Consider the following 27,455-nt stretch of genomic DNA (forward strand, 5'->3'; position numbering starts at 1 on the left):
TGTCTTTCACGTGACGCGCCACCACCACTGAGCAGTTTCTCAGCGCTCGCTGTTGGAGGAGCCGGACTTGTTGCCGCTGCTCGTGGTAGAAGGAGCCGTCCGCGCACACCGCGCGGGGAACAGGATCCCGACCGCTATCGCCGCTGCTGCTGCTCGGGTAAGAGCGGAAGACGACGAGAGTCCCGCGGTGACGGAGAGACGGCGGCGATGTGGGGTGGGGAAGGGAGGCGCCGCGCCTTACGCCCCGCGGGGATGTCTGGGGTTGTGGAACGCGAGTGATGGGGGGGGTAAGATCCGACGGTGATTGTCCGTCTGTTAACCCGCAACGCCTGGACCCGTCCCTGTGTCGTGACCTGCCAGCGAGCCTCAACGTGCACCTAGCCTGGCACGGGGTGCCGCTGTTTACATCGAGCGCAGTCCGGTTGAGCGTCTAGGCTCGACTCGGCTCTTCGGCCCCAGCCATTAGCCGCTGTAATCGATAAATGTTGCGTCTCGTGTGTCGCCTTTGTTGCTGCCCGTGTCGTTCACGGTGGCAGGGAGGCGATTCGTCTGTAGAAAATGACGGAGATTCGCCCGTATGTGACACGGCGTAGGTCTGAACACACAAACTCCACCCACCACCGTAGGTTTAAAGACAAGACGCAAATCCTGTGTGCTGTGTTCTGTGCATCATGCAAAGGCAACGTCAACAGGTTCCTGTGGAAGGGCATTGTGGTCCCCTCTTGTTAACGGCCTCCATCAGACTACAGCAGGGTGGTCCAGATGTCTTGTGACACCCCCCCCCAAATTAATTGACCCCCTAACGTTTTTTTACCCCTCTTTGCAAATCAACTTTTGCTTTAAATAGATCTTGAAAAAACTATATAGGTTTTAGATAATTAAATGTGGGTCACAAGACATCTGGACCACCGTGCAGAAGTGACGGGACAGGGGGAGGCGAGTTTGGCTTCATTAGAACTCTTCGTTGCTTAAGGGAGTCGGCATAACAATTGGTATAATCTCTCAATAAGATGTTTAGACACGATTCGAAGCCTGTGTTCTGATTGTAAGATGTTATTTTTTGCCACGTTGTGTGAGGCCTGTCTCGTCGCCAGCCCTCCGCTTCGCCGCTTTCGAAACTGTCGCGTTCGTCACGAGTTAATAATTCACCTTTATCGAAGTGTATAGTGTAAATAACACCGTACCCTCGATGATTCTCTCGTGGACGATTCGATACACGTGTCGAGATCGCAAGAATAGATATCAATGAAGGGAAACGGGTCCGTTTCATTTATTTGGTACTGGCTGTACTACCCGGCTTCGCCCGGGACTTGGATTCACCACGCCCGGCCGCCTTTGTCTCCCCAGTGGCGATGTTCACACACCACACCAGTTACTCGTTTAAGGCTGAGTCGACCTAGGGGAGGCCCAGGACAGATTAAAATAATCGTCACGGGTTCGTAGCGCAGCGCGCTCACCACTACATTACAATGCGTTGCGCTTCCACGTGCGTGGGTCACGTGACAGATGTGACGTCACAGCTCATTTGCTGTGCAAAAAATAAATGCATTATTAAGCTCCCCCCCCCCCCAAAAAAAAACTCAAGTGTATTTTTATAATTTTGCATGGTGTACAGTCTGGAAAGTACCCACATGGCAAATATCAAGTTGGTTGCATGTCGGGAAATACGCTAAATATTTTGAACAGACACACAATCACAACTTTGCCTTTTATATATGGAGATAACCCTGTGAGCCATTCGGCTCTTGAATCGATGCGACGTTAAGCGACAAAACTGCCAATTCGGAGCTTTGCACAATTCCAGCTAAATTGGTACCGATTGTAATCGGCAATTGTTTCTTCCCACGGGCGGAAAGCTTTGGTGAAAATTCCACATTCCTTTTGCTGGGGGGCATCCATCGCACGCCACAACTACTATTGAATTGGGCTAAGTCAGGGGTCTGCAACCAAAATAAGGGGCCGTTCATAAATGACGTCACGCACCTAGGGGGGGGGGGGGTATCAGACATTTGTGACGATGGGGGGGGGGGGGGTTGAGAAATGTGACTCACATCAAAATGCACAACTTTAAATAAATATAGACAACACGTTCTACTTTATTAAATAGACTTTTTAATAAATGTTTTCTCCTACCATCAGAGTGCAGCGCCACATTAAATACGCACTACAATGACAATAGTTTAAAGCGATTTGAAGCATGTTTTATTTTTGGGGGGGTGGGGCGGCAGAGCTTTGTGACGTCATTTGAGGGGGGGGGGTCTGACTTTTTGTGACGCTATGTGACGAAGGGGGGGGGGGTAAAAAATCGTCCACAATCGCGTGACGTCATTTATGGATGGCCCCTAACAACCATTTATTTCGAATTCGATAAACCCGCTAAGTCGACCCCCCCCCCAGACCTGGGTTTGAATGCTCGAAAACTTCCAGATCGAGTGCGGAGCTCACGCGGATTTCTCTGTGACGTGCACCAGCTCCCCCCACCCCGAACCCCGTGATGTTGGAGGCCGCTCTCTCTCTCCTTCGAGGGCTACGTGCATCCTGGTGGCGGTATAGCAGCAGCAGTAGCAGGGTGGCTGGTGGGACTGGTGTGTTTCACGAGGTGCATTAAGGTTGTTTTATCGCTGGAGTAAAATTCACGAAATATTGAGGTCGCCATAAAAAGGCCATATGAAAGTGGAAGTCACCTTTGTATTTAATACGGTGCGTGGATGTCGCCAACAACAGACCTGAAAGTGAATGGACTTTTATATATGGTTGGCGATGTATTGACAGGGAGTACTGAGCACATAAATACTTTGCTAAGCAATTGTAGATATATGTCAATGACAACTTGAAAAACTGAAAAAAAGTTCACCTAGGATGACTATTGAAATCATACCGCAATGAACACTGTTAAAGAGGTAAACTAGAGCAGGTTGGACTGCTTTTCTAAAATTGAATCAATGAAAACTAACATACCAATGACCTGTGACCTCCCCACCCAACTCTTGACCAGGGCATAATTGTATCGATGGAATTACGCATGCCATGATGGTGGCTTGCAGGTTCTGTAATGCACACGATCAGTGCTGTGCAATGTACTCGCTGAGGAAAAATTCTAAATCAGCTTGTACAGCATATTTAATAATGTACTGCGTGATGCATGGCCTACAGTATGCAATCTCTAAAAATTTGGCTTTAATTTTCATTGTCTAGAAAGCACGTTGGGCTTGTTTTTAGGCAGAGATGATTCCTATGTTTATGAGGGCCCCGCAGTATACGAGAGGATTTATGTCGCTATGACAGACAGGCATATGTGGAGTTACAGTAAAGGGCGACACTACAATTTTTAAAGGATACACGTAAATGCTTTAGAAAAATGGGCTACTCTATTAAGTCAAGATAACGTGCTTAGAATGGGCATCAAAGCTCAAACAATGTATAGCCTCTGGTGTTGTGGTGAACCCGGAGTGCTCTACAGCATCACTATTGTCCATCTTGATTTAAAGCTTTCGTGACTGTAGGCATTCATACTCTTTGGGTTCATACTCTTAGTTCTTTCGGTAAAGTCACGTAGGTAAAATTAATAAAAATAAAACAATACCATTTTTATTGTTTTATTTTTATTGTTATTAATTTTACCTACGTGACTTTACCGAAAGAACTAAGAGTATGAATCCTTGGAGTCACGAAAGCTTCAAATCTAGAAATACTCTTTGGGTCTTTCGGTAAAGTCACATAGATAGAAAAATAATTATTATTATTTAAATAAATATTGGCCACCTGAGAGGGTATTAAAAACTTGCTTTTAAACAATACCATTGGCTCTGGTTAAAAAGCTTCACTCATGAATTGGCAATTGGCAGTTCACATCCCAGTCAGGGCGTGACTTATCTATTCATCCCTCCACGGATTATTAAATAGGTATCACTTTATGGAAGGCCAGCAGTGGTTGAATTAACTGCCCCCTGCCATGGGAATGTGTGATTTCCAACCAAAACTCTTTTTAGTGAGGAGACACTTTTTTTTTTGCACAGAAAAGCACAAGGTTGCTTTTTCCAGTAGACCGACATTTACAAGGGGTGCAAAGAATAAACGCCATCTGTTTATGTCCGAGATGCATACAAAAATCCATTGTACCTCATTGACCACCTCTTGGACGGACCAGTATGGACATTTTGTATGAACCTTATGTGTATACAGGGAGGCCTCGTTTATGTCGATTTGATCAATGTTTCTTCATGATACTATTGTCAATACAATAGGGAACATATTCCCTTATAACGTCATGATGTTTGCGTTTACGTCGTCACTGCTAGCAACGCGAACTACTTTGTGGGGCAGAGAGCATCGTCATGTGCAGCACAATGCGGCATAGGTCCGGCATCTCTCTTTGGTACACTATGCGATATTGTTGTGTGTGAACTGAGAGTGATAACATTATATTGTGCTGTTGTAATATAATCCTTTCGAACTATGAGTCTTAAACGGCTATACGCCCGTTTCACATCCATCATTGGTGAGTGTTATCTTATAAAATTGTACCTCGATTTGTATTTATTTTATTTGTACTTATTTTCTATTATGTTGCTGTATTTCAACTTAGAAAATGTACACTGGAACGTAACCTCAGACTTTACTTTATTCCCTTTGGGGAAAATATGTTCACTTTATGTTCCGCTTAAAGTCACACTTTTTGGGAACGCAACTACGATGTTATGTGAGGACTCCCAGTATATGCGATGGAGTGATGGCATAGTGGTTCGCGCATTGCACTATGAACTTGTTTGAATCACAGCTACGGCTAATATCAGTGGTGAGTTATATCTGAACTTGTCCTGCTGCCCCCCTGCCATCCAATCTGCACTGGCATACATGGTGAAGTATGATCAACCAAACCTCAGAACCAACACATTGTGGGAAGGCCTTCATCCAGTTGTGGAATAAGAGAGAGCTAGAAATTATAAGTGATATGATATGTATTATCTACACGTATATGTATATTTTAAACGAGATGAAAGCTTATTGAAACCAAACGTCTTTAAAGGCCTCAGAGGACACGAAACAATATGGTTAACATGCTTGTTATGCAGGATTTTTGGGCACAATGGAATTGGCAAACAAATAGCTGAATCAACCCAAACAGACAATTGCTATTTCAGCTGTGCACACCACAGCAGTTTTACACACCTGGTCATGGCATTCTTCTGTATTATGTACAGTGTGTTAATCGTGTGCCATATGTGTGGGGTTTTCTCAGGTCATTCTCATGCTCTTGTATCCCCTCAGTCTTCATAGTGAGACTGTGCCTCCATCAATGAGTGGTGATAGAGTGCTGACCCGATTCACTCAGCCGTCCCTAGTGGTGATGACATGGGGTCACCACAGCAACAAGACTCACCATGGCGTAACTCGCATCACTCAACCACATGGCCCTGCCCACTTAAAAAAAACCATGACCAGAATCTAGAAAATACATGCTCATCCAAATGAGCAAGTCGAGTTCATGAACAAAATTTAGGTTACGAACAATTCCAATGATGTCAATTGAAATAGTAATAGATTCCATCCACACTGTGTAATAATTTATTTACGCATTCATGCCCTATTGAGTCTGGATACTTTTTTTGTAGGGTTCTTGACATGTTTCACTTTCAGTCAATTTAAGATGGCACATATCATTACAAATGAGTTTGTTTAATTTGTTTTTTGTGACAGTCTTTCCATCAAGTGACCTGTCTCCGAAGTCCGAATTCAAGTTGCATATGGCGCACAGTGCCATGGGGCCAAATAGTTGGAGCGCTTCTTTCCTGCACTCACGGCAGCGAATCCTGATGCAGGAAAGGTTGTGCAGGTTTGGGATTTTTACCCGAGTATCACTGGCATCAACATTTACATTTTGCTGCAGATGGAGCTAACCAATCAGGCCCTCATTCTTAACACATGCAAGCATTTATGTGTATTGTCTCGTAACACATGTACACACAAGCATACTTATCCATGTAGTGAAGGGAGGTCCAGGACTTCAGATATTACTTGCCAATGCTTTTTTTTTCCATGGCTGGGAATCAAACTCGGGGCAATGACTCATAGAGCAGTGTGCTAACCACTGCACCGTCAATAATTTTGAAGATATAAATGAAGCTGACAACTTTGGCTCCCCCCACATGTATACAGTAACTGCATTGTTGGCATTATCCAGGCTTCCTAAACAACACCAACTGTAGAAACTTTGCAATGGGGTCAAACATCCTGTTGTCTGTGTAGAAGTTATATCTATATTAAATTACACTTAATCTGACTTGCATTATATATTGCAAGAGGAAATCATTAATGGAGAAATATGTTCACATTTTGGTAACCTTGCAGCTTACATGTCTGAGTTACAGTGCCTAATTGATGCAATGCCATGTGTTTTATGTGGAAATCTCTTCAGCTATTCCACTGCTTTGTTGTTGTTGAGTCCATATTTCAGTAGATTCGATTTTATTGAAATATATTAGTCCACTCACACCGTAGGTTGACTCTACTGTCATTACATAAGTATTGAGATGGATGCTTTTCATTAAGGAGTAAATGGATAATTATATATGTGTAGTGACTGTGAATGTCACTGTGTGGTGCCGAGCTTGCGAAGCCATAGCGGATAATAGGTTGTCATTATGTGGGCATAGTACCAGCCCTAGCGGGGCTTGGGTGAGCACTGGTCAGCGCGGAGGCACCACGTACAGTGTGCGGTGCGGGCTCCCAGTGAGGGAGCGAGAGGGAGTGTCAGCCAGCCAGGGTTACATTGGGGCATGATACGCTGGTTGACCTGCCGACACGTGACCGGATGATATTGGAGGGGGGCCACCGGTGCATGGGGGCCGCTGGGCGGTCACGTGGTATAAAGGAGCTCTCGGGAGTCTTCGGGAAAGAGCTCGAGAGATCTAGAAGGTGGGCGTGGCGAGGGGCGGAGCCAACCCCAGCCCAGGCCGATATAACGGGGCCCCGTGAGGGGCTCGGGGTTCTTCGGGTTGTTGGTGAAGAAGATCCACGTCGGGTTGAAGAAGCCTCTAGCCACGCGGTCCGGGACCCAGCTCATGGTCTGCACCGGGATAGCGAACCGTGTCTAGTTCTGCCGTAGCGTGGTTAGATGGCCGTTCAACACCAAAGTGTAGGTTACGTTATGTTGTGTTGAGTTGGTGTAATAAATAGTGTTGCTCCCAAGACAACATCTGCGACTCAGTTGGACTCACTACATATGTGTTATTAGTGGTCAATATCAATTATTGTTATTGCACAACCTAAGTTAGGTCAGTAATTAGAGTGATGGGTGTGCTTATAAGACATCTCATAAGAGAGATGTCCTTAGCCTTTAGGAGTGCCTGTTTTCTTGGTTAAAGTTTAGTTGCAGGTAGAGTGTCCGAAAGTGACAGAAGCAGGTGCCCACACGACTATAAAAAACAGACCTATTACAAAATGTGTGAGAACTGTAATAAAAGGCATTCGGTCAGTATAGTTTTTAGTAGAAAGAGTAAACTTTTACAATTATTTTACGAGGAAGTGAAACATCGCTCCAGTCATGGGAATAGTAAAAGGAAGAATCTGTCACAACCAGGTTTGTGCAGAAGAGTTTTTACTTTTAAGTATTGTTCCTTTATATTGTATTTAATGTAGCAATATCACATGTATTCGAATTTTTTTTATCGTGAAGGTTGTTCACATAAAGCCAAAATAAGGCCCAGGACAAAAGAGCAAATATCACTTTTTTTGCTATACGGTCACTATTTTCAGTGGGTAGTACTGATGAGCAGTACATTACTGCCAAGAGTTGTAGACAACTTTCACATGTGTGTGATGTAAATGGGGATGGCGCTTAGTAGCATGAGCCTTTGACAGTTGAAAGAAGATTGTTACAGTTACTATAAGGTTGTAATGGTACTCCTGAAGTTATTTAATACAGTCTTAAATTGTTTCATAAAGGCTTATTTATTGTTATGAGACCACCCTAAAAGTAATTGCCTTAGACTTCTTCATAAGGTGTCGACAATGAAAGAAAAATAGACAACACTTTAGAAAAATTGGATACACTCAGGTCTGAGTAAAGAAGTTAAAGAGTAAGTCCTACTTTCAGAGAGCCATGCCGAATCTGCAATTAGCGCACTGTCTTTGTGCTGCGTCTCCATGCTACGTCACTATTAGCGTACGGTCTGCATGTGCCGTCATTGTGGCTTGGTGTTTGTGTCAGTTGAGGCACATTGCTGTGGACTCCCCATTGCCATAAAAACCTCGCATGTGTGGCATCTGTAAGCAGGAGGGACATGGTTCCTCAACCTGACCCGTGCGGTCACGTCAGCAGGAAGGAAGAGGCACGCGGAGGCGTGCGGGTGACCTGCACGCAGGTTGGGGCATAGGAGGCCTCACAGGTGGGGGTGTGTTCGAGAGGCCATGGGTCATGTAGCCACATGCCCAGCCACGGCGTGCCCAAGCAACATCTGTTTGGCTGGATAGATGGTGCTAAATAGGCATGCCATGGGTTAGAGAAGATATTGACTGATGTGATACAGAAGGATGTGGAGTTGATTATATTTTCCGATGACTGTTACCAGCAGTGTCAAGATCGGCCTCTATGGAGGAGGTCCGTGAAGGATGCTGCTGGGGAGGTGGAGGCAGTCGCTCTCCAACAACAGTGGAGGGCAGAGGAGCAACAATGAGCAGAGTGCCTGGCCTGCAAAAATGCATACAGTTGGCACAGTGGGAGCACAGTTGCTGCATTTGCCAGTCATCTCAGTCAGTCAACCCATGGAACCTGGGTTTGTTCCTCGACCTCCTGCCAGCGGGCCTTCAACACTTCACTTGACTTCAAAGTGCACTTAGCATGGTATAAGCACCGTGGTGACGTCACCGCCAGTGGCGGTTGTTGTTGAGGAGCCATAGGGGGTCACGCACGGGTGTGTGTGGGGGGGGCTCAGCTAGGGGGGCCAAGGGAAGGGTATGAAAGGCGGGAGGGGGAGATGGGGGTTGTCACGCAGAAGGTGGGGGGAGGGCATCTAGGGGTGGTGATGTTGAGGGCGACCGTTGGTTAGCTACTATATAAGCATTTAAATAGGAATATACGTAGTTATTATTTACATTCTATACGTTATTTACATCATATAAGTCAGGCATAAAATAATCTGTTGGCATTTGATAAATGTGTCTGGACGAAAACTCATGGGAAGAGAGTAAAGTATTGGCCTTGTAGAAAGACAGTCATAAGGGCAGGTAATTTGAAGGTGACAGTTTATTTTGATAGGCATTAAAGTGGACACCCCGTGATGAATCCTGAATAAGACCTGAGACCATTTGTAGGATAAAGTGATATTATAGTCTGGTGTCAACTATATAACTACTAGCTTTTTTGCCTGTCCAAGGACGGGTATATATTGCAGTAAATCTGAAATATTCAATAGAAAAATTGTTCAGCTTATCATTATTAATGAGGGGGGCGTTGCCCCATGTGGAATGACGTCACCTGCTAATGGTTATTGGGGAGGGGTGCGGCATGTGGAGTTGGCGACCTTCTTGTGCATTAGTGTAAATTTCCACGCAGGCATGAATATTAATGAAGGGGGGGGGGTTTCTTTTGCAGTGACGTCACGCACGGATGTAGCACTGTGCTGCATAGATTTTTTTTTTTACCATCACTTTCTGTAAAGAAACGTCATATTTCAAGCAACTTTGCGTAATAAATTATTTAATTCAGCTCGACCTTCCTCTGCATTAGTGTAAAAATCCACCCACTCATGAATATGAATGAGGGGGGTGGGCCTCATGTGGAGGGACGTCACGCGGGGGGGGGGGCCTTATGTGAAGTGACGTCACGCGCGGGACGGACAGACATTTCTGGGTGATTATAGTAGGTAAAATGTATTTAACTACGTTTTTTTATTTACCAGGTAAGGCTTCATGAGATATATAGCTCTTTTTCAGAAGCGACCTGGTCACAAATAATAGCCAAATGAAGTGGCTTATCATGTGGAAATTATAGCAGCCAAATACTTTCCAACGTATGTGTCTGAATGTGGAGAGAAAAACCAGATGACCCGGAGAAAAATGTATGCAACCACGGGGAGACCATGAAAACTCCAAATAAACAGGCAGGATCGAACCCACAACCTCCAGTATACCAAGCGAGCTAGTTAACATTTTGCCAAAGCGTCAATGAAAGTAAAACGTAATACCAAGCTGTGATAACCTCATTGACCTCCTTGATAGAATGATGGCCGTTTATGGAAAGAGACTGATGTAATACAGAAGTGTGTTCTCAAAGATAATTAATTTTCTGACAACTCATTATAGGTGATAAGAAATCACGAAATGCTATATTTAGTTTTAGCATCTAGGCTACTGCCAATTTTGGATAAGCTTATATACTGATAACCATCTCGTGTGCAATGTAATGTAAACATCACAGATTTTGGAAGCAGATAGCTTCATATTATTATCTCTGTGTTGCCGTGTAACCTTGTCACTATTCTTTGGGTCTTTCGGTAAAGTCACATAGATAGAAAAAATAATAACAATAAAATTATAAATATAAAATGAAAATAAAGTGAATAAAAAATTATAAAAATATCACGACGTTTCGATCGCAACACAAGCAATCATCATCAGGAGAAATAAGTAATATTTAAAAATACTTTTTTAAAAACACACTTCAATGAAATGTACCGTACTCGTAATGGCAGAACTCCACGACTCTAGGAAGTGGCCGCAACGCTTGGCATAACGTAAGGGGCCGTGGTGATTTACAGCCAACGTCAGTTGAGCATAGACAATTAGACCTAAGCCGAAACACAACATATAAAAAACAAGTTTTCAGTCGATACCACATTGGGAAGTGGGTTAAAATTGAGTTACAAGATTTGAGGATACGAGAACAACAACAGATAGAGTGAGTTAATAGAAAGCGTGTAAATAGATGGGGGAAAGCTGCTGAGGAAAGCTGTTTTAAAGGTTTGAAATGGGTGTAGCTCAAGGGTCATAAACGAAATGGGCGGGGCTCGTGATGTTAAAGTAAGAAATTTGCATGTAAATGTAAGATCTGTGAGCTACCTCCACGATAAGGGCACGGAGGTGGCCATTGTATTGTGAGAGATTAGCATGTCAATGTAAGATCGCATAGCCGCCGTCACCACATCGAGCACACGAGCAACGGCGGCTGTGTTAGTGTGAACCTGTTAATGTAAAATCAGAGAGTCGAAAACAACTGCTAACATCGGAAGGTAGGATGGAAACATCACAGCAAGTTAGGACTTAAACTGCTTAATAACGTCCTTCTAATGATTGCTCAGTTTGTACCCATCTTCTCGGTTGAAATTGTGTCTGTGTTTATATATCTGGATGGCTTCATTACGAATCTTTGTTGATAGCCATTGGGTTTGCAGAATACCTTCGTCTTGGAGAAATCAATTTCGTGTGAGCCCACCGCATTAAAACAATGATCAGCCAGGGCTGCAATATTGGTCCTACCGTGTTTCAGATCTGCCTTATGTTTATGAATACGGTCCGAGACATTTCGCTTAGTTTTCCCAATGTAACTACTGCTGAAGACACAGCTTAGTTTGTAGATGCCGGGGTATTGCATGTCAGGGATCACATCCTTCACAGATGGGAGCAGATCTGAAACACTGATAACTAACGCATTTAGAGCCATATTATAAATAAGTCACCTTCCCTATGAGGTTTTGGAAATCTTAATGTGCTAATGTTGTCTTATGTAATTGCAGTAACTAGCATATGCTAGTTAGTAGACTGTTTCTGTTTAAAAAAAATCATTACAAATATTTCACAATGATTTTTGTAATATATTTACAAAACAGTATGATTCATAAAACATCTTTATGATTCTCAAGATGCTCTACAAGCAGAGTTGACATGTGAATCATTATTTGCTTGGAAGGAGGGTAGATCAGGGAAAGGGATTTTTGCGATGACAATGGTTGTTTTGTAGGTGGGTTAAGAGACATGTGGCTGGGGGGAGAGAGAATAGAAGCGAGTGGCAAATTACACTTCTGGATAGAGGGAAACAATGAAAGGCGGGGGAGAAGATGAAGATCTTAAGTCTGGCCTTGAACATGGAGATGAATTCAGGTGTGAGGAAGAGGGATTTTAAACAGCGGGAGTGATATAGAAACATAAGAAAGGGAGTGACCTCTTGAGTGGAGGTTGAGTGGATATCGACAGAAAGAGCTTGGTTGCTGGAGCAGGGGGCACAGAAATGGGATTTAAATGAAGATGATATGGGAGAGGTTGGAAATGGCAAATTAATATCCAAATTGTATCCAGACTGGCCTACTGCATGAGCAAATGTGCAATGCATGCCATCACAACTCAACATTTAGAACTGTTCATTGATGAATTGTTCTCTTGGAAAGAAAAAGCATCCTATGACTGTTTGAAGGATCCTAACGTCTAATATAGGATACTAGAAGATTGTGTTTTGGAGCTTCGTGGGTTCTTCTTGAAATCGGTAGTGGTGGAGAGGGGCCTGAATACTTAACTTTGTAGATTATCGTGTAGGAATGATTCATTATTTGAAAAGCACTGTGTACATTCATAGTACTGTAATCAAAGTATTTAATTATTCATTTGCACTGATTCACCACTTGCCCCTTGGAGGTGAAAGGTATAGACAGGACAATGGACACAATTGAACCTCTTGGAGCTTTTCAATAATACAATAAATAGTATTACGCTGCCGTAAAAACATTTACAATGTAACTAGATTATAATCTACAACCAGGCACATTTAAACAAATGGTAATTATCATTGATGATAATTATTATTTGTTTAAATGTGTTTTATAATTATGTGTTTTATAATTATTTGTAATATATGGTAGTTCCATTTAAAACTAATTGCTGGTAATGTCTCACCCCGTAGCTAGTTCACTGTACTGTCATCATTTTCCCTTGGTGGTTGCACATGTTTGCACCTTTGCAGTTTGTGCATTGAGCTCATTTTCGTGCCAAAAATAGGTCCAACCTGCAAATGTAAATTTCCACTCATCTGCCTTATTATTTAATGGCTGTTTTAGTGTTTGTTATGTTTACTCTTGTCCAAGTAATTACAATTGTTTCTTATTGAATGCCTCCTAAACATGGCTGCATCTCTCATGTACAAACCGAACGTTTGTAAATCGAGGGATACCTTTACTGTATGGCTTATAATATAGATGTTTTCATTGCATGAGTAAAGGTACATATGTCAACCAACTAAACAATGACCAAACTTAAATATGTGTGTGTGTGTCTTTTTATAGGTATAACCTTACTGCAACCGTTTCTACTTTGGGTGTAACCAGGTTATGAGATCATCATGACAGGTGAGGATGTTTTTTTGTCAACTGTGATGTATTGGGCTGCATAGCACTCGCATTGATGCTGGGTTTTGAGTTCTAGTATCTTAAAATTGCCTTTTGTGAAATTCTAGAGATTTTGTTTTACATATAATGCCTTTAATAAAATGTCTACTCAATACTAACTTCCAGATTATTTTCATCAATCATATTGGTCATCATAAAACAGCAATTACAGCAAAATGCAACCTTTTCTCGTAAAAACGTGAATTATTAATCATATATGAACATGTTTTTTTAATTTGTGAAAATATGGTACAACAGACTATGTATCTGACTTAATCTACATGTCTGTCAAATGAGGGAAGATTGCCTCGTACCTTTAATAATAAAATTATGCATTGCAATAGGCCACATTTTCAGGTGAAGACATTTGCTTTTGTGTGCAGTTTGTGTTGGAATGGAGATCCAAAATTGCATGTGAATGATGCTTGTACATTAGTTTAGCTGCGGTAGATTTAATGAAATTTTCAATATAGGTGAATTTATGACAAGGTAAACATCTACCCTCTGTATTCGTGGCCTAGGCTTTATAGCAGTGGTTCTCAATGTGTCTGGACCCATGAATTACTGTCAAGCCTTACAAAAAAAGTTGCAGACCACTGTGCACCACCAATAACATTTTTTTAAAAAAGTAAAAACTACTTGAAAAGCTTTGTAAAATGTAAAGCACTTTTTTGTATATTAAAATAAATATCTGGTGTTTTGTGAAAAAAAATGTGCAACAGTTCCGTGGACCACATCCCACCGCCTTGCAGGTCGCAGTGGTCTGCAGGGCACATGTTGAGAACCACTCAAATAGACATTCTGAAACAGGGCCCTGGTCACAGTCTATTTCTGTAAATCATTGCATGGAATGGTTTGACGTGTGTTTCACTTCACCAAAAGCAGCTGACTTCACAGGTGAATTCATATTAAGATAGGTGATCAGACAATAGTTGTGTCCGTGAAGTAATGGGACCAAATATATTGTGATTAGTTTGAAATAATAGACAGTGTAAATTGCTACCTCTTTATTTGACTGATAACCTAACCACATCGCATATTTCAAATGTGGTCATGATTAAACAATTTTACAAAGATACAAAGAAGTTGATATGTTTATTTTCTATCGTAATTACTTACATTTATGATAACATAAATAATATATGAATACTTTTGCTTTCATACCCTCGTCCTATATAATTGTTACTTTACATAAATTAAGAGGAAGTCCTACAGTTTTCTGCTTCAAGGAAATATTTGTATTCCTATACATTCATATTTGTATTCATATACATTAATATTATAAATGTACAATCCATAACACACATTCAAATTTGAACAAAGGTGTTTTCTGGAGACCCAGCTATGAACATCAGCATGTACAGACTTCATTGGCCAACCACTGCGGTAGTTATTTACAATTGGAAGTGTAATGAAGAAATATGTTCACTTTCCTTCATCTTTATTCATTTTATCTTCCACTGTGAAACCACACATTTCATCTGTGCAGGCTACAAACTTTGACTTGATTTTCCAATCTAACCCCATTTTACATGACCATTTAAAACTGTGCTCCATCTAGAACGGGTGAACAACTTTCCTCCACTGCCAAAGTTTGTGCGCTTGAAGCCATGCTTTTATCAAGACTTCAATGAGGATATCCCTGAGCCGCACAGACTGTCTGTCAAACGGCTGTACTACCTGTGGATTAGTAAGTGGTGTTGTGATCTTGAATGCTTCCGCTTGAACAGTTCTTCTACGAGCAGTCCACTGGGGAATGTTAATTGTTTTGTAAAGGGTGTGTTTACAGTCACACAGTAAGGCACTATAACCATATCATTATGTCCCAAAATGGTAGTATCTCTCTCACGGTCTTATATGCCCACACCTACTGTAAGTGGTGACCCAAGTGTTTGGAAGAAAGATTATTGAATTACATAATCTGTAATTCCATGACAATTTGCATCCGACAGAACAGAGGTCTGGTAGATACACGTCTGCTCTATATGGTTGATACCAATACCCTAAAGCACTGGGGTGCTACCTGGTCCACATTATCGTGCAAAACATATTTTTGTTGAATTACCTTCTCTACCCACGTACAATGTCAGGAGAGGTGAATAAGATCCCAATGTATCTAACTTTCCCTCGGCACCGGTGAAGCTGTCACGTCTCTTAAATCAAAGCAACCAATGATAATGTGATGCCTTTCACCTGAGACCCCTACGTGTGCTCCAATCTAGCGATTCTAGTACTTCGTTACTTATAGGATACATGCTTATATGTTGTGGTGTACCCCTATATTTCAAACATTGAATGTCATCTTGACACCTCCATCTGATGCCCTTTATAATACTTCAACCACTACATATATCTAAACATTAAACGCTTACAAAATAGCCACTGTACAAACTATGCTATGTCTTTAAAAGATCTTCTCTGTTGTTTTCTCTAGTGCATGGTATTACCCTGGTGGTGAATTTGATTGGATGTCTGGCTTGGCTAATCGGTGGAGGGAGTGCAGTCAACTTCGGACTGGCCATCCTGTGGCTGATCCTTTTCACTCCCTGCTCCTACGTGTGCTGGTTTAGAGCTGTCTACAAAGGCTTCAGGTAAAACAGTAGTTTAACTTCACAATTTAGACCCTCATTACAAACACGGTATGTTGCTCTTCTTAAATGGGACTTGGGTATTGTTAATCTCCTTTGGTAGTTCCGAACCCATGGTGGAAATTCAATATTTCTATGATTAGGGCCAGATTCTCTATGAGACATCCACGTTTTACTTTACACAAACTCGTACTTTATATTATCCACTGTGAAAAGGTGATGAGCAAAGTTGACCTGCACCGAGGTTTTTATTCCAAAACTTTCTGATTGTTATTCAAGCACTTTATCACAGCACAACCCAGCTGCATCAATACGACACCATTGCAAGATTTCAGACTTAAACCATCATTGGTTCAATACAATAGATGTACACATTTTATGTAGAATTGGTGGTTTTTATTAACTTTTTTGAATGCAGTATAGTTACTAGATACATTATAATAATGTGATATATTGTATTTATGACACGTAAGACGTTTATATTTATTATATTTATACTTTATTCAATCTGACATTTTCCTATACTGTCGCCTCAAAATATAATTATCAGGACTGATATGTACATTTGTGGCTTATGAAATAATGTATTTTTCCTTGATAAAAGTCTTTCTTGAATGCCATACTCTCTATACACGCAAAAGGGAAAACTGTAAATTAAACCCTTTTACATTGTTTATTATTTTTCCTAACTGTATTTCAATTGTGCTCTCAGTGTCATGGCGTAAGACATGTCCATTCTGAACTCTCCCAGAGTAGTGCATGAATCTGTTAGAGAACGGCCTGCAGAAGGTGATATCGTTGCTTCAATTCTCCACTTGTCCTCAGTGTGTGCCTTGCTCAAGATATTTTGGAAGTCAAATCAAAATGTAATATTTTTTTAATTTTCAGAGGTTGAATTTTGGCAATTAAGCAAAAACATCTGTAAATATGTAATTGGAACAAGACTGCCAAATTGCTACACTTGAGAACCTTATTTAATTACAGTCGGCTTCCCAGATTTGAACCCAAGATCTCAGCATTGTCAGTTCAATGCTATGACCCCTCAGACAACCTTGGCTCAATTGTCGTTTTTTTTACCCTCAACAGTAATTGAAATTGCCTTAATATGTCAATATGTTAATTGTCTGGTTGCTTTTCAGGAGTGACAGCTCCTTCAACTACATGCTGTTCTTCTTCACCTTCTCTGGGCAAGTGGTACTGAACATCATCCAGGCAGTGGGCATCCCTGGTTGGGGAGTATGGTAAGGGCAGCATTCATTACTCATTTTCCAGGGACATTAGTGGTTCATATAACATTGCCAACCCTGATTCATTGGGTCAATACATATTTGTGAATGTCAGAAGAGGTTATGTTTCTTTTACCAGATATTCGATGACTTCATTGCACCAATTTATGATGCGTTTTGGATTTATTTAAAATACAAGAGCCAGTCTGAGTGTGTAATAACAGCACTTTAAGTGTGTAAACTCAGTAAAACCTATGCTAGCCTGATCTGGCAAGCTGAAAAGTCCAGCCAGTTGCTACAACAATGAGCGTCAATGTCAATAGATATTATAACACAGAAATAACCCTATAAATCGTGAAAATAAACGACACGATAAGCATTACAAGAAAAATGTACTGACAATTATTTTTTAACACTTGATGTGATAAGGGAATGCAAAGCAATACCTTGCAAATTGATTCAGACTGATTCAACGTCTAATTGGACTCTACTCTGAGTCATTCCATTGACATCAGTGTGAAGCTGCGTTCTATATTATATTAAATCTTTATTAAAAAAATATCACCAACTTTATAGGATATCTTAATACAGTGAAAATTGAAAAGTAGACTATTAATGCTTTAATAGCTATATGGTCATATGGTCATGCGTGACAACCGGAGTTCTACAATTCACATCTATAATAAATATAATATAACAGAGGATGTGGGCAAATTATATTGGTGTCTTTCGTTTAATTTGTGTTAAGTCTACATAAAACTTTAGTGTAGTCAGTTGATTTTGGGGAAAAAAAACGGTCGTTTCTTTATTAGACAGCATATTTGTGTCATAAACCATTGCCCAGTGGTATTTCTTATGGGCAATGGTTCTGGAACCCTCTACCTTGAGAAGTGTTACGTTATCAATCCCACATGGATGAGCCTGTGTGTCAGACCCATAACATTTTGTTGACAAAGTTTTTGTAAATAGTTTCCTTTCTTTTTTTATTCTCATAGTTACGTTACTACAGACTTATGACTTTATCTTAGCATAGTTTTTGTAACTCATATGAAAAATAATGTATGTATAAGCTTACGTTTACTTCCAATTACTTTGGCTATAAATTTGTTACTTAGACAATTTGACTGGCTAGCCTTAAAACAATTGTCCTTTGCCAAGGAGTGGTGGTGACATTACCATAGTGCTTGTGTCAGGCTAGATGCACTTTGAGGCCATGTGAAACGTTTAGAGAAGGGAGGGCATAACTGTGGCTGGTAGCTTTTGCACAGTGTTATGCAACTCATAAAAAGACTGATTTGGAGCAACACCTCTGCTGCCAAACCAGAACGAATCTTAAGCATACTTGCCCAAGTATGGGAATTCCTTAATTCTCTCCACAACTGCTCCATCACTCATGGGGAGTTGAGGGGTGTGGAGTGTTTGATTATATAGAATACCCAGGCATGTGCTTAGTTGTGGGGCTGATGGTAAGGCCCCACCTCTTAGTAGCCGTTCAAGGTTCAGCAGCAGAGACTCCCAACTACTCAGATTGAGCAGTAATTAACAGGTCATCAGCATCATCATTTGATTAACAAATAAAGATCCATCCCTTGACTGTATCCAGGCATCGATCAGCTTCCCATTGTACCTGTACCAGATATAAATTCCTCTGGTACAGCCATGGAAAGCTTTTAGAACTATGTGGTCCAAACAAATGTTAAATATTGGAGGCGCAAGAGGGCATTCCTGTCGTACCCCAAAGTAAACAGAGAATGGCTCTCTCGGCTACACAGATTTACACAGGCCTGCCCACCTTCATGGTAATGATTGTAAGCCCTATTTTCCTCATAAGGTCTATTATTTGTCAAATACGATTTTGCCCAACATGGCATTTTCCAAGAATGTAACCCCTGCATTCGGCGAGGTTTTCCCCTATTTACCAGTTACACTTGCTAATGGCATGGTGATCGCAGCCCATTGAAAAATAAGCACTGGAACTTCAAATCGAGATTTGAGGGCCTTAAAATGAAAAATCTCGGATTTTCAGATGTTCTTGCTGTTTGTGTCCGAAAAGCTACTTATGTACCCACATTTCAGCTTCCTACCTTGTCAGGAGTACGCTTGAGGTTTTTGAGACGTACAGATTCAGGTCTTATTTATATATTTGTTCACGTGAGATCTGCTGCCACTAGAGGTCCTACCATTCGCCATAATTGTGCAATGTACAGTACATTATTCAATTCAATCTGATCACTGAATCGTTACCATCCATACATTGCCAGAGAGATTAATCATTCTACCACTAGTGCCATTGCGAAATTTCAATTCTGGATTTCAGAATTGTTGGCTCAGTAGTATTATGATGAGGACATGACGATGATTGCTTGTGTTGCAATCGAAACGTGATTCAATTTATTTTATTTTATACCTACGTGACTTTACCGAAAGAACCAAAGAGTATAGACATTTGTTACCTGAGGACTGCATTCGTGTGTTTATTGAAACAAAGACGGTAACTTATTTTTCCACTCAAGCAAACGAGGATGGCCGATGCTTTCTTCCTGAGCATACTGGCACTTAATGGATGTGGCTATTGGTAAAGTATATGTGCGGGTGAGGTCCTAGGCAACTTTGCAGTGTGGTGTGCATGACCTGAGCTCTGGGGTAAACCATAACTTATCACTAATGAGCATACGAGCAGTGTTCTTAAGATTGGCCGAGATGATACACTTCACAGATTTATGACTTGTAATAAAAAAAAATATAATCGTGTAAAATATTAGTTTTACTTCACTCAGAATGTAGTTTGGAATAAATCTTATTTTTGTATGCTCGTTAAATGATGGTAATTATGTTCAACCCCTTGACACTGTTTGGTTGTGAGTTTGTTATAGTTGAAATGGCACCAACATTTTTTAAATGAATAACAACCATTTGTGTTAATTATGTTGCTTATTTCAAAGCCTAAATTATCTCACTTCCATAAAAGTATAGAAGTGCTTGTCAGTATTTAGGATAAAAAAAGTTTTATGGAAATGGCCATGTATTGGTGCATATATAATTAGCATTATTTAATAACTATGTAGTAATGCATTTATGCATTATTGTTTTTATTTCAACAACAAAGATGTTTTAATAAGGAGCAGTGCAACTTAGCAATACAAGGGGATATTGATGTATTCTTGTTCAGCGCAATTTGTTGTAATTAGGAAACGTGCAGCTCATTATAATGCTGTTTTGTGTTAACCTCCATTTTTTTTCAAGTACAAGCCTAAGGTGAAATTGTACCTTGTAATGCCAACTCCAATATAATTGTTAGAGACAATGTCTCAGAATAACACATTATTATACATGTTGCGCTTTACAAGCATACCATTTTTCGTATATGTACAGTATCTCAAAAGTAATGCATGTAGGTGCTGTATTAAAATACAAAGATCCTCTATCTAACCTTAGACTGTTTGAGCTAGTGCTGTGAGCACGCACCTATTTAGGCCGGCACGACACACGGTGCGGTCATTGGTCAGAACCATGCCCAGCTGCCTTCCTCCCCCCAGTGCTGATGTTTACACACTGCACTATGTACTAATTTAAGGCTGAGTTGACCGAGGGGCAAGCCCAAGTCTGGTTCTCAAATGTTCTGCTGTTATTGGTCGTGAGTGGGAATCAAATTTGTATCACTGGGTTCTTAGTGCAGTGCACTCATCACTGTACCACTGCTCCCCACGCACCCCTTAATATGCATGTTTATATTTCTCTGATTTATTAAATGAGATAGTTTGGGGTTTTAGATTTCCAGTGGCAGATGTGACTAGTCAGTACAAGCTATGGCAACAATTTAAATAATTTCCTTAATAGTGTTGGCCACATGCAGTTTTTATGAATTTAATTTCTTTTATTGATGACTTGGAGAACAGTTAATGTTCACCCCGGTAGAAATTATGGAACCAATTTAATGCATTTCCAATAATCAAATACAGGAGAAACACCTCTTATCCATGGTCTTATCATCGACCTCTTTTCTCCTGGTAGCTGAAGCATCCACACAACTATTATCCATCACTTTTCACATAAATCTTTGCGGAATGGCATCTTATTCACAACTTTTTTGTGTACATTATAAAGACAGAGAGAGCTAGAGACATAGAAGCACAGAAACACATCAAAGACCTCCCACAGCTATTTAAATGCGAATCCTATTCATTATGTTTTCTTGGTTAAAAGGAGTCGTGTGCAGCAAGTACATTTTACCCGTGGGCTTTCATGTTTTACCCCCCAAATAAGAGGAGTGCAATCTTAGAATAACCCCATGATTAATAGGATCTATGATATGATTCCCCCACATTAACATGGATAAGACTAGTGTTCTGTATGGTCCAAATGTATTCACAGAATTGGAATTTGCTTTATTTGTCTGCACAGCATTGGATGCAGAAGAATATTCCCACTGTGCTTGATTATGAAACTATGGCATTACATTAATTTGGCTTATTATTCCATTTTTCATGTATTTTTCAAATATAGGTGGTAGAATGTTGTTAAGCTTTTGGTTTTTGTGAGAAAAAATTGTTGAGGTCTCTACAAACTTCCAGATTTCTTTCACGGGTTCCAGCCTATTCACAGGACATCCACTGTTGATTTCCTACAAATTGGTATATAAATGTAATAACCCAAAACAGATGATGGCAAATTTCAATTCACCTGGTTGAATGTTTATTTTCTCGTATAGGATATGCAACAAATACCCAGAACTGTTTATTTAAAAAATAAAAGTAGGACTGTATATGATTGATACTTTCCTCTTCATACCGAGAATATATATATACATATCCATTAGTATAAGAGATATTAAAATTGTCACAGTTATGTAACTTTAACATTACACCTTTTGGAATTAAATGAGTGACTTTCCTGATTTACAGCATTAATCTCACATAATAGTAATTGCCATTCAAGCTACAGCACAATATGGAGTGATGACCAAAATACTAAAGAACTGGAGAGCATAATGGGTATTGGTGTAATGAATTGTGTTGTAATGTTGTGATTTGTTTTTGCCCCTGCAGTGGATGGATAGCTACCATCACCTACTTTGGCACCAACATAGGTGTAGGAGTGGTGATGCTGTTTCCCACAATCATGTTCACGGGGCTGGCTGTAATCTCCCTTTTAGCTCTAATTAAGGTGAGACACAGTTATATTTTTGAATACTAGGTATTTGATTAATGTCTTCTGATGAACAGTATGCTTATTCAAATGTCTCGTGATCGTGACTTTACAACTGCAGAGTTTGTAAAAAAAATGTCTAAAGTACTCTCAATGCTTATTCATGATGCAAAAACAATCCTCTGGAGTGAATATTTTATTTTGTAAGTTTGGATGATTTTCAAAATGTATGTGTGTGGAAAAATAGTTGAGTGATATGTTAAATTATTTTGCCTTTTCGTACGGTAGTATTTTCCAATGCATCTCAGAAGTCAAAGTATCCGCTCAAAAAAGACATGTGGCAGCACTCGCCTATGCTGTTGATCTTGAGCCGGAAATGCCAATTCCACATTCTCATGGCAGGGGTCATTCTCTCCCAAGGATAACCACGATTTACTTCCAGCAACGTGGTATTCGTGTCTTTGACCCTGGAAAAATGATAGGTTGAGTCACCATCCCAAGCAGGAACCAGGATATCATGTCACAGCCCTCTAGTTTTGCCTTCAGTGCTCTTCCAACAGTGCAATCAGGATAGAATCAAATTGTTTTTATATCAGTCTACATGGATATATATACATACATTTTATCAATCCACTGCTGAAAGAGGGCATCCTCGCACCATGTGGGCGATGTGGGATTGTGAAGGTGGGGAGCAGAGAAGTCAGAAGCATATAATCACAGTACAACATATAATCACAGTACAACATTTGGAGTTTTCTAAACTGCCCTCTGATTATTTGTTTTATGTCATTTTAATTTGCCATAAGAAAAAATATGACTACAAATTCTGACTAAACGCACATAAATGAATAACTGCAGCTTTGTATAAAATACTATTTGGTTATATCTATTTTTAGAAATATTACAAAACGCCAATTTTAGAGTAACTATTTCAATGTAAGTCATGCACGCACTAAAGCCATGTTTTGGTTAAATCATTAAAACCCTAAAAGTTGAGCTTGTCTTGACCAAGCTACCAAATGCATTTGCAGGCCTGATGCTTTGTCTTGTTGCACACAATTGCAGGTGCACACCTTCTACCGTGGGGGTGGCGGCAGCGTGGGCAAGGCACAGCAAGAGTTCTCCACTGGTGCCTGGAAGAACCCATACGTGCAGCAGTCGGCGCGCAATGCAGCTGCAGGAGCCATTCCTGAGGCCTTCTGATGGCAGTGGTCTCTACTCGGCCATCGTTGCCGCAGTCCCGAGTTCCACATGTGCTGGTCCTGTGGTCCTCCCCTATTTAAATGTTAAAATTGATGTGACATTTAATTCCCTCCCCAACCACCCTCTTCCTCCCCAATAAAGACGTTAATTAGATCCTCTTGTGTAGGTGTTAAGTAATCCTTCGTGATGGAATCTCAAAATGCATACTTAAATTTATGTTGAATTAAAATGTATTTTTAATTGTCATTTAAACTACTGGACCAATTTTATAACCAACATCACCTTCGAAATATCTTAATCTAACTGGAAATAGGCAATTAGGAAGTATTTTTGTATTTTTACCTCACCAATGACCAATGGAATAAATATAATTAATTGATGGGATTTTGATATTCAAATGTATACATTATTCATCTGGCGAGCCATAGTACAACAATGTTATTTCAACAGTAAATATATGTTTAGTAACTTTGTAACCTAAAACAGTGCTATTTGAATGGAAATTGCTTGTGAAAAGGGCATGACCCTGCTACTCATGTACAATATATGTCAGATTTGCCACTATATGGCAGACATATTACTTGATTAAAGATAGTGGCATCCATGTGTAACCGCAGATTAGAGTTGCAGCAAGTTATTACAGTTCTATATTTTATCCTTTGAGGGTGTAAATAGGGAAATTTATCAACAAATGTCATGAAATGTAGAAATTGTATGAATATTTCTACCCTCGGAATGAAAAATGGATAACAGCTGACTGCATTTCTGTTGTGCAGTAGTGCTATCAGTATCACGTCAATGGGATACAAATTATCCATTTGAATCTCTCACAACATGGTAGGGAAGGTACCAGAGCAGCATGTGATGTCTGCCACCTAGCAACCTCTTGAAAAATAATTGCACAATAAGTACCAGGGTCATGTCCCATTCACTTCAAAAGAATTCACTGGGCATAGCTTACAGATTAAAAGGCTTATTACTGATTGAAATGGCTGCAGTTCACATTGAAATCATTTGTAAAAAGAAATCCTGATGCAGTTTAGCCTTCCATTACAATATTTTCGCATATTACCCATGTACTCATAAACAATACAGTATAGTACTTACAATTGCACTGTTTTAATGGCAAAGCCAACATCTTATAACATTTGCAGAGTCCACATGAAACTGCATGGCAACAGTAATGTGCCTTCTATACAGATAGTCACAGTTTACAATGGCATTCTTGATACCTGCTGTCAGGTTAAAGTAAAGCCAAATTTAAGCACATACTGGTTTTGGCACACCATTCCATTGCAATATATAGGGACTATGAATTAACAGAAATTAGAGCCTTGTCTTTGTGTAAGAACATGCAAAGATATTAGTTTGTTGCAAATATCCAAAGTGCTTGGATTGGTTTAGATTACTATGTCTTCTGCTGCAAATTGCACAGCTTGTGCATATATGTATTGCCAACAATTTGAAAGCGATGGGCATTCCATCTGGAAAGTCATTGGGATTATCCCAGCTCTGGTTTTAATACAGCTTGTGGAGGAGTGAATTATACATCTCTAGGTACAAATCCCATTACATGGTGAATTTATCTCCCCATATTTGATGTGGTGCTGCTGCTGTTGTAGAAATATGATTTGGCCACTGTCCACCTGTGATCCTTTCTGGTAACATACTCTGTATTTTTTGCCCCAAGTTTTATGCAATGAAATATACAACATCGAAATATAGTTGAGAATACATATTTGTTTCTTTCATTTCTGTAATTGTTACATTAAACAACCAACTCGGCCACGAACATTTAATCTTTCTTTTCTTTAACGTGTGCTGCTAGAGCACACATTGCTGATTCTATTGTGGCGAGAAAGCATACATACATGTCATCACTATTGAAATAACATGATTAAGTATATAAGCATTTGTAGTATTTTATTGGAAAGGATGTGAGGTGTGGGACATGGCGATTAAAGTTTAGCATTGTTTGAGGTAGGCTGGGTAGTTCAGAGGCCTGAGTTCTGCTGAGGTTCTGGGTTCACTTACAGATAATCACCTGTATATAATCTGGGTTCTCAGGTGCAATTCGTTAATGCTATCAGACGAATGACTACTGAAAACAACCATCAAATTAGGTTATTAACTTCATTTGGATACACTACAGCTCTGACATTTAAAAAAACGGTGTGACTGTCACGCAACGAATATGAATTACTCTTGTGTGACAGTGGGTGGGAAAGTGCTGTCTGCTGCTGTGTGGACCAGGTCACTTGAAATGTATTCAGATGTAGCTCTGGTTACCTGCTGCTCTGGACCCTTCTCTACCATGAAGGGTTGCACTGTTGTATGAGAAATTCAAATGGATACTTTGTATACCATTGACATGATACTGATAGCATAATTAGGCTACAATTGGGAAAAAAAACTTTTGGAAATTAGCAGTTGCCATGCCACACCCAACATAAGAAACATGAACATTGAAACCTGGTGACCAACTTTTGATTGCTCGGAATTCCCTTCTGATTCTTAGGAATCTGAATTATTTAAAGTATATCGTTCTATTTCCTCCAAAAAATAGAGAGCCTTCATAAACTGGGTTACCAGCTTGTTAACTACAATATATTATTTTTACCAACTACACCAATTTATAGAAAACGTAGTCCTGCTAACTTCATGTCCTGAGAGGTTTGAAACCCAGTTTAATTTCCAGTTTGATGTGGATTTTTGGTTTGTATATTTTCCAGTTCCCATTGTAATATTCCAAAATAACATTCTACCAAAATATATTTAGGTTTCTAATATTTTCAGATTTGTTTTTATTCTGACTTAAGTTTTTGTTTTCTTGGATTCTTCTTTGAACTTAATTTGTGTTTGAATGCTCATTTGTTCCATTCCACAATTGGTTCCAAATTCCTACCTGCAAATGTAATTTTGCATGATTGCAAATCACATTACATGTGTATGAGTGATCTGACCCCGAGGCATGATGAAACAATATCCTCATATAAATGTATGTCAAAAAGACAAACTGTATGTTTGCACATTTATATGCACTGTACTGTATTCACAAATAGACAAAGATGAGGGCCGAATTGATATTTAGTCATGAGCCTGAACGTGTGTAATGTGACGCAGGTGGTAACGCTATCATTCCTTTGCCTTTCTACAGCTGCCATAGAGTATAACTGTATACTGAACTGGATCAATACAAAAGGTAACATTTTCTAATTTCATCAAAAATAAATAATGAAACGAGAGATCTTAAACATTAACATTTTCAGTATAGCTTGGTGCCAGGATTTGTTTTGGTCAAAGTGTCCATTGAGTTTCAAGGAAGGCATACGGTATGTAAAGTAAAGTAGAGTGTACTGAAACCATCAACAATACACATACAAATGCTTACACTGACCTATTTCTGTGAAGAGTCGGCATATTGTAATAAAACAAACTAAAGGGATGAGTTTTATGATGTGGACATGGACAAACTGACAGGACAGCTGAATGCAAGACAACCATGGGTATGAGCATGATTGTCATAACCGCATCATAGATGTGCATTGTCTCCATCACTTGCCAGCCTCTGATTTAAAGCATGGGCAAGCAGGACCTTTGTCCCAGATCTTTGATCTAGGGTAGGTTAGTCAGGTAGGAAGCATGACAGTGCATGGTACCATTTGCATATAAAGTTGTCTAAATCTTATAAGGTAACGAGTTATTTTGATAAAAACATGTTTTTTTTTTAAGTCCATCTAGGATTTTTCCATCTAGGATTTGTTTTAATATAACCTGCATAGATATAAAATCTTGTTTTCATGCACATCATGCATATGCTAAATTTATTGTAGAATGCAGCATATATCCCAGAAATCCAGTGCAACTTAATTTATAGTTCTTCTTGGTTTTTTCGGTAAAGTCACGTAGAAGGGAAGTAATAA

General features: G+C 40.0%; 1 protein-coding gene across 1 annotated transcript; it reads left to right on the forward strand.

The window, feature by feature from the left end:
• SCAMP5 (secretory carrier membrane protein 5) lies at positions 1-27,455 on the forward strand. The gene is made up of 7 exons (XM_078884054.1): positions 1-157; positions 13,269-13,331; positions 14,932-15,060; positions 15,805-15,961; positions 17,098-17,199; positions 22,230-22,347; positions 23,395-27,455. Exons 2-7 carry the CDS (start codon positions 13,325-13,327, stop codon positions 23,530-23,532), a joined length of 651 nt encoding a protein of 216 aa, XP_078740180.1. The 5' UTR covers positions 1-157; positions 13,269-13,324; the 3' UTR covers positions 23,533-27,455.

Source organism: Lampetra fluviatilis, chromosome 3 (assembly GCF_964198595.1).
Source record: "Lampetra fluviatilis chromosome 3, kcLamFluv1.1, whole genome shotgun sequence".
NCBI lineage: Eukaryota > Metazoa > Chordata > Hyperoartia > Petromyzontiformes > Petromyzontidae > Lampetra > Lampetra fluviatilis.